Source organism: Pollachius pollachius, assembly GCF_949987615.1.
Source record: "Pollachius pollachius genome assembly, chromosome: 18".
In the NCBI taxonomy this organism is placed as follows: Eukaryota; Metazoa; Chordata; class Actinopteri; order Gadiformes; family Gadidae; genus Pollachius; species Pollachius pollachius.
The window spans coordinates 16061843-16074195 of record NC_136951.1 but is presented as its reverse complement, the minus strand read 5'-3'; the positions used below and the strand labels follow the sequence as shown (position 1 = coordinate 16074195).

Sequence of the window (12353 nt, the reverse complement as noted above, 5' to 3'; positions counted from 1 at the left end):
CGCGTCGCCCCGTCGCGTTTGGTGTGAACTCACCTTTACCCCTTACGCTTTTTTTTTTTTTCAAAATGATAGATAAGAAACGACAGTGTTACCCTACTTATCTTTTTATAAAACAATCGATAAAAAAAGTTACCCCTTAGGTTTTATTTTCAAAATGACCGTGTTACCTGTCACCATTCTGTTCGCCATTGCTTTAGCCAAATATTAACAGTTGTAATTTATACCATCTGAGATTTAATTGTAATGTAACTCAAGCTCTTACGTTTGGGGTAAAATAGCTAGATTGGCAGAACTCCAGGTTACACTTTAGTAGGTTAATTTAGTATTAACAACAAAGAGTGAGGTATGAGTTAGACTCAATTACATATTTCAGGGGAAAGTGACAACCGATTTAGAATCAATCAATTGTAGTGCGTAAGATATTTGCTTTTATTATTTATGGCATCTTGCATAGCCAAAACACAATCATCAAATTATAAGACGAAGCCAAGTGGCACATCGATACAACAATCAAAAAGAAAATCGATAATGGAGGAAGCAAACCACTCAATGTATAAAACGAATAGGTACAACATTTCAGCAAACATTCTTGAGAGCCCCAATAAAATACTATGCGTGATTGTTATATGTAAAATATTTAGTTGTGTTACCGAACCAAAGCTTTCTTAAGGCACTCGGGGAAAGGGTGTAAAAAATAATAAACAAATGTAGAAACACGTCCCATTTCCATCAAAACATGCCTTTCGTTCACGCTCCCTTACCAACAATTTCTTTCTGCATAAACGTTCCCTGACCATCCTCAGAACCAGCCCACATTTTCAGAATCACTTGCTCCCACCAATTTGACAGCGTAACAATCCACACGTATTCAACATATATATATCAAACTATGACGATTCACATCATCACTTAAATACACAGTGCAATATTTAACTCTGCAGCTGCATAAGTGCTTTGAATGCTTTGGGGGTTGCAATAACCAACAGCGAGCCACACACAGAGGGGGGAATAGGCGCCCCCTATTGGGCCATCACCGGATCTCTAGAAGATAAACCTTTGGCTGCTGGAATGGCCCACTTTGTCCAGGTTTGGGTTGCAGGCGAACTGCACCATGGGTGGGGGTCCGCACATCAGGATCAGGGCGTCCTCACTGGGGCCGGGCAGGTGGTCTCGGACCATGTCCTCACTGATGAAGCCTTCACTGTAGTCCCAGTCTGGAATACAAGAGGTTACAACTGTTACAACTCTACTCATTGCAAGAGGTTAGTGCAGTTATACCTGTGTATTTATTACAAAACAGTTACACCTGTGTATTTATTGCAAGAGGTTAAAACAGTTACACCTCTGTATTTACACAGAGATAACTGCAATGTTGACGCAGCCAGTTACGAAACACCTCCAGATCGACGAGAACAGGGCCAGTGGAGCTAGAGTGGGGTCAGTGGGGAGGGGCTTCAGGGGTCAGTGGGGAGGGGCTTCAGGGGTCAGTGGGGAGGAGCTTCAGGGGGAGGGGCTTTAGGGGTCAGGGGGAGGAGCTCACCAGCGGGGGGCTGGTCCAGGGTGAACCACAGCTTGAAGTGGTCGGGGTGGTTGGCCTCGATCTCCTCCAGCTCTGGCCGAAGCAAGATGTCCTTTTCGGTCTGAGAGCGCACGAGGAGGAAAAGAAGGAAAGGGTTGTTCGATTGTGTAAATCTCCTCGGTGAAGAATGGATCAGCTGATCAGAGGTTAAGACGGAGCATTCACCAAACAAATAAACGTTGAGTCATTTGGCAGGATACTTTGATCCGTTATACAGATCAAAGTATAACGGAACATCAAAAAGGAACATCAAAGCATACAATCCGGCACTGAATGTACGCACTTATGGTATTTTGTACTTCCTTGCACTTAAAAACGGTACTCACCATTGTGTAGCACCTTATCCTAGCTATCTTTGTTGTATAAAGGGATTGGGTTAACCAAACAACTGTTGGTGCTTGGTACTTGATTCTATGAATATCTTTACTGTACTGACAGCGATAAATTGCCTCTCCTTCTTCTGATGAATCTACTTATTGTAAGTCGCTCTGGATAAAAGCCAAATGCCCTAAATGTAAATGTTCACATGAACAATCAATAGTACCAGTCACACAGTCGCCCGTCACTACCTCCAACAAGTATGCAGTAGAGCAGCAGAACACAAGACCTCCATTACATCTGCCTCCTAAGGATACAGTCTCCCTTTGAGTCCGCCTCACCTGGTTAGCGAACAGCAGGTGGCACACCGTGCGGTCCTGGGGGTCCTTCATGATGGCGGAGATGATCTGCAGCATGGGGGTGATCCCTACCCCAATGTGACATCATCACAACGGGACATCGAATCCGTCAGTCATCACATTTTGTTCATTCTCGAGAGTAGAATACCAGTGTCGGAAATGACCCAAGTCTATGCGCCGGTCCGATACCATCACCTGACTAGCTCAGTTACTACATTTGCAGAGAACATCAAAAACACTTCACTGAGAACAAGTGGTATTAGTAGTTACAATGCCAGATGCTGTATCGGTATATACTCTGTATCGACCGTGCCCAGGTTCAGGATTCGGGAAGGAAAGAAATGGTATCGGAACATCTCTACTTGAGAGGGACTACACACTTAAAGGAATGCTGTGGTCAGCTTACCGGTTCCTCCGGCGATCATGCCCAGCTGTCGAGCCTTCTTGATGACAGCGGGCACCTTCTTTTCCGGCTGGATGGCGAACGATCCTGAGGGACACAGACGGATGTAGAGAAGGGTGGGCCGATTACTGCGGGGATCATAGCAAGGTAGGCTAGAAGAATAAGCTAACGGCGTGAGCTAGGAGGGTGAGCCTGAGTGGTCTAACTAGCTCGGGGAGTAAACTAGTAGGAAAAGATAAGAGGTTAGACTATTAGTGTAAGATATTGGAGTAAGCTCAGCTCTAGGCTATGAGAGTAAGCGAAATGATTTCAAATGTGACATATTATACCACCAGGTGTGAGTGTGATTAGCCTTTACAAGCCGTTCTGACATCACAAGGGGGCATGTCCACCTAGATGTGTTCTGGATGGATCAGTCTTACCGCCAACCTAGTGGACTGTAGCAAACGTTGCTCATCCATCCGTCATACATCCATGTGGACACGCCCACTTGTGATATAAGAGGCAGATTTTCAAAACGGCTTGTAACGGCTTATCACACTCACACCTGGTGGAATAATACGTCACCTTTAACTAGTAAGCTAGGATACAGCGGCGAGCTCACCTTTGCCTTTGTAGACCAGAAGGCCGCTGGGTCCGCGGAAGTCGATGGCGTCGTTGAGCTTGAGGCTCTCCAGGTACTGACTCATCTTCCCGCCCTCGGGAAATTTGGGATTGACATCTTTGAAGTAAACCTGGGAAGAGGTCCACACTACTTTAATCATTTCGTTTTGCGCGTTCTTTAAAACTGCTCAATGGTGTACAAACACCATACACACATGGGACGGTTATATTCAAGTGTCATGTCAGTAATCTCTGTTCATTGTAGTAAATTTTGCAGACTAAATCGAATTGAGCAGTCATCACTGGTTGCCATGGTGATGCGGAGGAGGGTGAGCACACACCTTGATGACCAAGTCGACGCAGCCCTTGTCGTCGTCACTGGAGACCGGCGTGTACGGACGCACCACCAGTTTACCGTCGATTTTAGCCGACAGGTAAATGTGCTGCCCTGGTAGTGAAGAAAAAAACAGAGCAGATCGTCAGGAGCTTTGGCGGGCTGCTGGCTCAAAACCAGGGCTGAAAAAAAAAATCATAATCCTGATTATTTGTCAATATTGAAATCGAGATTATTCAAGTTAGAAAAACATGATGCATGATTCAGCATTTCTCTCCGATTTTTTTTTTTTCTTACCGAGCACTTCCCCTAAAAATCAGCGATCGACCGATTATCGGCGCCGATATTCGGCATTTTGATGCATATCGGCATCGGCCTTTTTTTTTGATCCGACGGCCGATAAGAGATCAATTTAAAACGGGGTTATTTTGGCTCTGATGCAGCCACGCCTCTCTGTCTGCTGTCACTACGCTGTCTCCAGCACCACCACCCACAGCACCATCTGATTGGTTACACGCTCTGGTTACACGCAGAGCCACGACGGGTAACAGCCAATCAGCAGTGAAAGTTGTGCATGCACAGTGCTCACACACACGGCGGAGAGGAGAACAGGTTTTGTCTGGTTTGGTTTCGAGGTAAGTTAAGGCAGCAGACTCTCCCGAAATTGTAATAAACATCCCAGTTCTCTACAACTCACAACTACTAGTAACATTACTGTGAGCCCATTAACGTTGGCATAAGCGGCAGCTCTGCTCGCATTCCGGCGTCCAGGCATGCCTGTTAATCACTCGAAACAAGGTTGCTGATAATATCGATATGGAAATAGTCTGTGATAGTAGAAGTCTGTGTGTGAGTGAGAGTAAAAACTTAATAAACTCAATTCAGTCCAGTTTTGTTGCAGGGAAGCATGTTAAGCGGTGGTTATACTTCTACAACTGCGTAATGCGCTATCCAACTGCGTAACCACGGAGCCCCTCGAGCCCTTTAGGCTTTAATGTGAAGGCTGATTAGCTTTTAGCGTAACGTTAGCCCAGCGGTCCGCTTTCTCCTTCTCTGGCTCTAGACGCTCAGCAGACTAGCGAAACTCTACAACCCACGACTACTAACGTTACTGTGAGGCCCAATACGTTAGCAGCATCTGTCTGTTCCTAGGATAAACACTGATTATTAAAGTGAAGATGCTGTAGGCTATTTAGTGTTTTTTAACGGCTTAATCACTTGAAACAAGGTTGCACATAATATTGATAGAGAAATAGTCAGTGATAAAAGTAAGAAGTGTGAGAGAGAGAGAGAGAGAGAGAGAGAGAGAGAGAGAGAGAGAGAGAGAGAGAGAGAGAGAGAGAGAGAGAGAGAGAGAGAGAGAGAGAGAGAGAAAAATTCAGTTAGTATTATTGCAGGGAAGCACGATGAGGGGATGGCTAGAGAATAGTGTGTGTGTGTGTGTGTGTGTGTGTGTGTGTGTGTGTGTGTGTGTGTGTGTGTGTGTGTGTGTGTGTGTGTGTGTGTGTGTGTAAGCCACATGAGAAGCTGCAGAAACTGACAGCAAAGCACCGTCTGTCTGAGGAAACTGTTGGGCAATAATGGCTGTTTAACTAGGGAACTATTTATTTATTTAAATTTTCAGTTAACTTCATTAGAACACCCTGCACTTTTTGTTTTTGTTTGAACTTAAAAGAAAGATAAGAAAAAAATTAATATTTCAGTTCAGTTCAGGAAAATTTTAGTGAGCCATTTATTTGTTTCAATTGTGTTATGTTGCAAATCTGATAAGCTGTTGTGTTTATTAAACAACTTCATAAATTAAGTTAAGTGTTGGAGTTTGTATTATTTAAAATTTTGACGCCAATCTTTTCCCTTTTCTGTAAATTAATATCGGCTCCAAATATCGGTTATCGGCCCCCTTGACTACTAATAATCGGTATCGGCCCTGAAAAAACCATATCGGTCTATCTCTACTAAAATTGTTCAAATAGAAAACGTTCAAATGGAAAATGATGTACAAAAATCGATCCAGCTGTTCATTTTTGCAATTTCTATAAACATTTAATGAATAATAAAAAAAAAAAAATAAAATAAAAAAAAACTACATTATATTAGTTTGGACCCAAAAATCGAAATGGAATAATTGCACAGCCCAACTTAAAAGAAGAGGACATCACACACTTTGAATTTATGCACCCACCTATGGGGAGTCCGAGGATGTGGTCGGCGGTGGGCAGAGCGAAGCGAAACCTTCTGGTATCATGACTCACGATCTGCAGGAACAAAAACAACCAATGTTGGTTCAACCCTGGAATACCTCATCTGCAAAACATACATGGGGTTTGATACAGCAGCATACATGAGTGGTTCGCTAGTCATATCAGTAGCTTTTTTAAACTCTTGTATCAAGTCGATTTTTATTTTATCTACACGTGAAACTGCAAAAATAAACAAGAGAACCCTTTTTGCCGGGATTTATTGGTTTTTATTAGCGCGACGAGACGACCGTCACGCAATATCCCGAGTTTGAGATCTCAATCAAGGGATATTGCACAATATTCCGAGACAGCGAACCAATCAAATCGCGCCATTTTAGGAGGTTCACGTGTAGCATATACTAATATAAGATGTTTATCAATCTTCCCTGCCATGTGAATTATTGAAATCACAAGTGGGAGTGTCCACCTAGATTTACGATGGACAGATAACCGTTACTACAGTCAAATGGGTAACGTCAGGCTGGTAGACTGATCTTTCCGATGTAATGGCTAATCACACTCACACCTGGTGGTAAACCCTCATAAAGATGTCATTTCTGCTGTGGCATGCTCATGTATACGTATGTAAACGTGTGTGTATACCTGTGTTTTTACACATGTGTGTGTTAACCTGTGTGCGTTTTACATGTGTGGGTGTACCTGTGCGTGTATACATGTGTGTGTTTACCTGTGTGCGTTTACCTGCGTGTGTGTGTTTACACATTACTGTTTACATGCGTGTGCACACCTGTAACTGTTTAAATGTCTAAAAGTAGCCTACACGTCATCTTGAACGCTGAAGGGATTACCTGTTTGTCTATGAGTCGCAGGGCGTACTTGATGTTGGGGTCCTCCAGGGTGATCGCAGTCCTCCGCTTGGAGGAGAAGATACTGAGCAGGAGGCGGATGATGCCGTCCCATCCTCCTCGGATCAGCTGCAGAGGGATCACGATCATGACTCAGGTCATGTTGAAACCCATTGAACGTCCCTACTCCCATGTGGGGTGTGGTGCATTTAAAAGCAGGACCGACCCAGCCAAATAATCATTCCCCTGGTGGTTTATTTACAGTGCAGCGGGGGGGAATCAAATGAGTCATCGCACATACTTTGGGAAGAACCGCCCCTCAATACAAGCTTGCAAAACTTAGGTTAGCCGAACAGGCTAAAGGTTATATGGAGCTGAACAAGGGGGGGATCGCGGCTCGTTTGGGTTTATACTCACGCCAAGAATGTAGGAGAGCATGTTGGTACTGATACAGCAACTTCAGGAGTCGAAGAAACCGTTAGGAAAACGTTACAGGAGAAGATCGCCGTGCAGACTATTTGGAGGCGCTGTCAAACTAGCACTGAAGTCGCAGCAAACATGCGCAGTAGCCGAGGAGTCCACTTCCGGATTTATTGCTCCGGGTTCTCTTCAAAGTAAGAATCGGCTGTTGTGGTGCCAAAGGTAAAGGCTTTGTAGAGAAATTAGACTGTTTTCAGGGGTTAGACTTTGGACAGCACCTCAATCGATATATTAGCCTTCCACTAATAAGGGAATAACGGAATAGATTAAATGAAAAACACACAAATGAAAATGACCAAATGAATACCGTGTCACAAATCTGTATACAACTTACACTTTTAATTTAAGTTCTCATAGAAATTCGAAACTATTGTTGTACTCCCTTGTAAAAATGTATCAGGCATATTTAAATATTGCAAACTGCAAGTAGCTCACGGATATTAACATTAGATACAATGTGTAATGTGCTTCTGAGTTTACACATAATGGTTAAATCATGACATCTAGTGGGCTACCTGTGAAATAGCTCTCGACTGACAAAAAAGTAGTTGACTGAGCTCTATAATAATAATAGGCTCTATATTATCACCATAAGCTCAGAGCTTTGAATATACGTTAGAATCACTTATAATTTAATACATGCACTGCAATACATGTATATGCACATATTTACATGCATATATATATACATTTAATTATTTTTTATGTTTATTTATATGTATAAGATCGAAGGTCACAGGGTGTAATGACGATCTGAGAGTGGCAGCTGAATCAGCAGCATCAGGGAGTTTACTCCAAGCCTTCTTGCATTCTGCAGGTTATTATTTCATCAATCAAGTCATGTCTGGGGTTGTTGATTGGTCCGGGGCATGAGAACTGAGGTTGTGATTGGTGCAGGGCATTAGACCTGGTGTTGATTGTTTCAGTGTACTGCCAGTATATTGTTGTGTGTACAGACTACAGGGAAAGCATGTGTACGTTTGCTAACCAGCAGCTAAATGATACTGATCGCTCCCTTTGGCTGCGAGAAATGCTAAATTAAAAGATAAACAGATTACATATTTTAATGTATTCCAGCTTTTGATATGAATAAAGGTTTCTATGACAACCAGTGTGTGTGTGTATGTGTGCGCGCCTGCGTGTGTTTTTGTGTGTGTGAGTGCACGCCTGTGTGTGTGTGTGAGTGCACGCCTGTGTGTGTGTGTGTGTGTGTGTGTGTGCGTGTGCGTGCGTGTGTGTGTGTGTGTGTGTGTGTACGCCGGAGTAAGTCTGTGTGTGTGTGTGTGTGTGTGTCTGTATGCGTGTGTATAGAGGTCACCAGGCGAAGGCAGTTTCCATGCAAACCTAATGTAATGATGGGATTCAGTGTAATGATGTCATGTGGAACTCTGACCAGATCACAGTGTCTCAGAGGCACGGTTGGGGGGCTATTGGTGATCAGCTATGAAGACTTTGGTTCATGACCGGCTGGGGGCATCTCTTCATGGAGACCTAATGAAAGTATTTGAGGAAAATGTGAAGATGTCATGTGATTTGTAATGCTAATTTTGACCTCTGACCAGGTTATAGCCAGTGTATTCATGGCACCGCAGTGCTGGCTGTTGTTTATTATGTTGTTATTTAACCCATACATTCAAATATAGATCCATACATACATGCATACACTCACACACGCACGCACGCACACACGCGTACACAAACACACACACACACATCAATACAAACATACATAAATACATTCTTACATGCACTATCATACCATATCAAACAATATCATATATATAGAGAGTATGATAGTGTGTGTGTGACAGAGTATGATAGTGAACAAGAGAGCGTACGATAGTGAGAGCATTTCAAATGTCAATATGAATGCATTGTGCACCAACGGAAAAACGCAGACACCAACAGTTTCTGTATCAACAGGAAAGAAAACATTTTATTGATCATTTGTGTATATGAAGTTATATAACAACAGTCAGAAAACCCCACAGAGTGAATCACTACACAAAGTGAAACGAAACAGTTAAACACCTGGTCGAGAAAGAAAAGGAAGGTATACACAGCAAAGATAACCGCCAGCATCCCGTGTTCGCTGCGGGAGGGAGAGAGAGAGAGAGAGAGAGAGAGAGAGAGAGAGAGAGGAAAAAACACCCCAAACAGTTTCTACAGAGAGATTACAGAGAAAAAGGTTTTTCCACACACAAATACTCAAGCAGGCAGTTGATATACACAAAGGCAACTAGGATCGTTCTACAGCATCAGATTCTAATACTTTACACAGCTTTGTCTTGGAAAGGGTCAAGTGTTTGGCTCGGTGGCCTTTTGCCATTTCGAGAGGATCCCGGTTGCATGCGTGGGTCGGGGGGGGAGGGGCGTGGGTACAGGGGGGGGTGGGGGCGGGGGGAGCAGCGGTTTGTGCGGTTAGATTACGCATTTGTGTACTTTGGTAGGAAACCGTAATGAGAGTAGCATTGCATTTCAGTGCAGGTAATGGCTTTTTTGTTGTGTCCTATAGTTCCACACACCTCACGGTCCGATGGGTTCTGCAATGCTGCCCGTAACTGAATTCCCTGATAACGTTTACACACACACACACACACACACACACACACACACACACATTATATATATATCGGAGGTACAACTTTCTACGTGGGGAGTTCGACAGAACTTGATATCGAGGGATTTAGGCCGTTCGAGACGTCGACACATCTAATATCCGAAGCTGATACTGAGTATATCCGATTTAAAGCAAACCTGTCAAATCAAATATGCATCCATCACTTTGTTGTTTTATGTACTGAAACTGCTGTGGAAATGTTTGTTTAGAGCGAGGAGGGGGCTTTTCAAAAGAAATGTTATAACAATATTAACCAAAAATATATATATAACAAAAAGTGCAAAGTACACCTAGACTGAACACCATCTAGAATCTACACACAGGCCATACTGTACATTCAGAGTTTTGTCTCAAATATAAAAGGGTATTCATAAGAATCAAAAACAAAAGGAAAACATGGTGGAAACCACACAAGCAGTATGGTGAGATATAATAACATATTTCTAGGAGATTGAATAACTACTATGACAGCAAGACTGATGAATACTGTATATTCAGTCATTTATATTTCGTTCAGATATACATACTGGACACGTGATGGAGAGATATATACACAGTATATTTTTTTAAGGAGAAGGAGATTCAAAGACCAAATCGTCTGGTTTTGGTTGTTTTCTTTAAACTCCCTGAAACAACATATGCTGGATCAGTGTGCAAGGAGAGAAATTGTAGCATGGTTGAAAATATGCAAATTAACCAAGAAAAAAAGAAATGAACACAAAATTAATCTTTTTAAAATAGCATTTTTAGTAAGTTTATCTTCTTCATCCTGCACAGAATCCTCATGTGCTGTTTTTACCCAAAGGATCAAACATCTCTCTCACTAAATGTTCTTATTATTAATTTACATTAATCTTTCACTCATTTTAATAATTGGGCATCGCCAACCATGTTTCAACCACAGGATGAGCATACAAGTATTGCACAGTAACAAAATGCAGTGTGAAAACGTCCCATTCTCACTCTCATATTCCCACCTCAAATGATGTGCTCTTTCGTAAATTTGTTCAAATTGATCAATTTAGTGTTTTTTGGGGGTGGTGGCGTTGGGTATTGTTTGGTGGTGGTGGTGGTGGTGGTGGGGGATCTGGGAGTGGGCGTAGACTGGTATTACCAACCTGGCCAACTTGGCGCTCTTCTTTCTGACTGCATGTAGAGGGGGGAGTTGGGGTTACAGGAGGCTTCGATGGCGTCAAACGCTACAACATTACTACAGAACGGACTGGCGGACTACCTACTGATAAAGTCTACATTTCTACGCACACAAGGCAGTCACAGTGATACACAAAGAAGTCCCCCGGTCGGAGACGCCTATGGAATGACAGAGTAGCTTTTTTTCTTCTTTTTTTTTTAAAATCTTCATAATAGTGCTATCCCACTACACAATAACATTGAAAAACATTTAGAAACTCCGCCGGAAGCTAGCATTGAGTATACGCAAGAAGGTCCTCCAAGGTAAGAGACATCATGGTTTTTCATGAATCAAAACATAGTCAATTTCTTTTTTAAACTGCAAGTGATTTGACCCGTGGCAAAAAAGGACACGATGGACTAATATGAATGCTTAATCTATACCATTTCCTTTTAAGGGTTGTTTCAGCTTTCCTATCCATGCGCCAACGATAACGAACAAAACGGCAGTTGTTGTTGTTGTTGCTGCTGCCGGCCCGAAAATAAGAAAACGGTTTTGTGTGTTACGGTAGCACTGGCCGACCGAGAGCATTGTACACTCCCGGGTTAACGCCATTTATACCCTGCAATGTGGCCTGACTCCAAGCCCACCGATAGCCCAAAGTGAAGGGGAAGTCAACAAGCTATTGTCGGTTTTGAAGACACAAGTGCAAAAACGGTAGCCACGGAAAAGATTAAGATTGGCAGTGAAGACATGGCTATCTCTATTGTCACTTTGAGAAGGCAACGCAAAGCAAAGACTGCTGTTTTGCTGTTCAGGCTAACTGTGGCAGCCAAACATATTGTTCCCGATAAACCAAAAAGCTACAACCTACGAAGCTAGCACGAGCTGGCTAAGGAGAGACACATAAGGTCAAGTCCGGTTTAAAATGGCAGTGTTCATAAACTTACTTCCGGCTGTCAATATCAGTCAAATATTGACCGCTCTGGTCTCTCTCCAGAAAAAAAAACACGATTCAAAAGCGTTCATCTTAATTGAAGGCAGAGGGATGTGTGTCAGAAGAGACAGCCCAGCGGTGTCTACAGAAGAACTTCCGAACTCTGATTTGCTCGCCCGTTTTTCTTTGTAAATATTGTAAAAAAATCATGCAGTTTTACTTAAAAAATATTTTGACGTCGAGTTGCTCTAAAAAATAGTTGACATATCTCTTCTTTTTTTTTTACGCTCCTTCACGGAGCCTCGGAACCCGACGCCTGGACGCGAGTGAGACACACTTCCAACATGGCCGCCGTTGTTGAAAGTGAAGCAGTCAACTGAATCTTGTTAAACAAGCTTAAGGACACAATGGCTACAGCTTGCAATTTCTTCTTTTCCTTTTACGGGGGAGAAGTGGGGGGGGGGGTTGTTTCTGTAGGGTCAACAGGAAATGAATGAGTTACCTAGGGTTAGGGAGATATTTGTTTTTTATATTTTCGAATG

At 42.8% G+C, this 12353-nt stretch overlaps 1 protein-coding gene across 1 annotated transcript; it reads right to left on the bottom strand.

Moving 5' to 3' along the window:
• Positions 1 to 411: 411 nt before the first annotated feature.
• On the bottom strand, positions 412 to 7200 carry LOC307089421 (NADH-cytochrome b5 reductase 3-like). The gene is made up of 9 exons (XM_079755705.1): positions 7060 to 7200; positions 6646 to 6771; positions 5779 to 5851; positions 3604 to 3710; positions 3264 to 3393; positions 2663 to 2746; positions 2239 to 2324; positions 1541 to 1640; positions 412 to 1214 (listed from the first exon to the last, which is right to left on the bottom strand). Exons 1-9 carry the CDS (start codon positions 7078 to 7080, stop codon positions 1042 to 1044), a joined length of 900 nt encoding a protein of 299 aa, XP_079611831.1. The 5' UTR covers positions 7081 to 7200; the 3' UTR covers positions 412 to 1041.
• Between the last annotated feature and the right edge of the window lie 5153 nt (positions 7201 to 12353).

Coding starts and splice junctions, on each gene's coding strand:
- LOC307089421 (XM_079755705.1), bottom strand. CDS start 7,080: ATGCTCTCCTACATTCTTGGC. Junction 6,772..7,059: donor TGCTCTCCTACATTCTTGGC/GTGAGTATAAAC, acceptor ATCCCTCTGCAG/CTGATCCGAGGAGGATGGGA. Junction 2,325..2,662: donor CATGATCGCCGGAGGAACCG/GTAAGCTGACCA, acceptor ACATTGGGGTAG/GGATCACCCCCATGCTGCAG.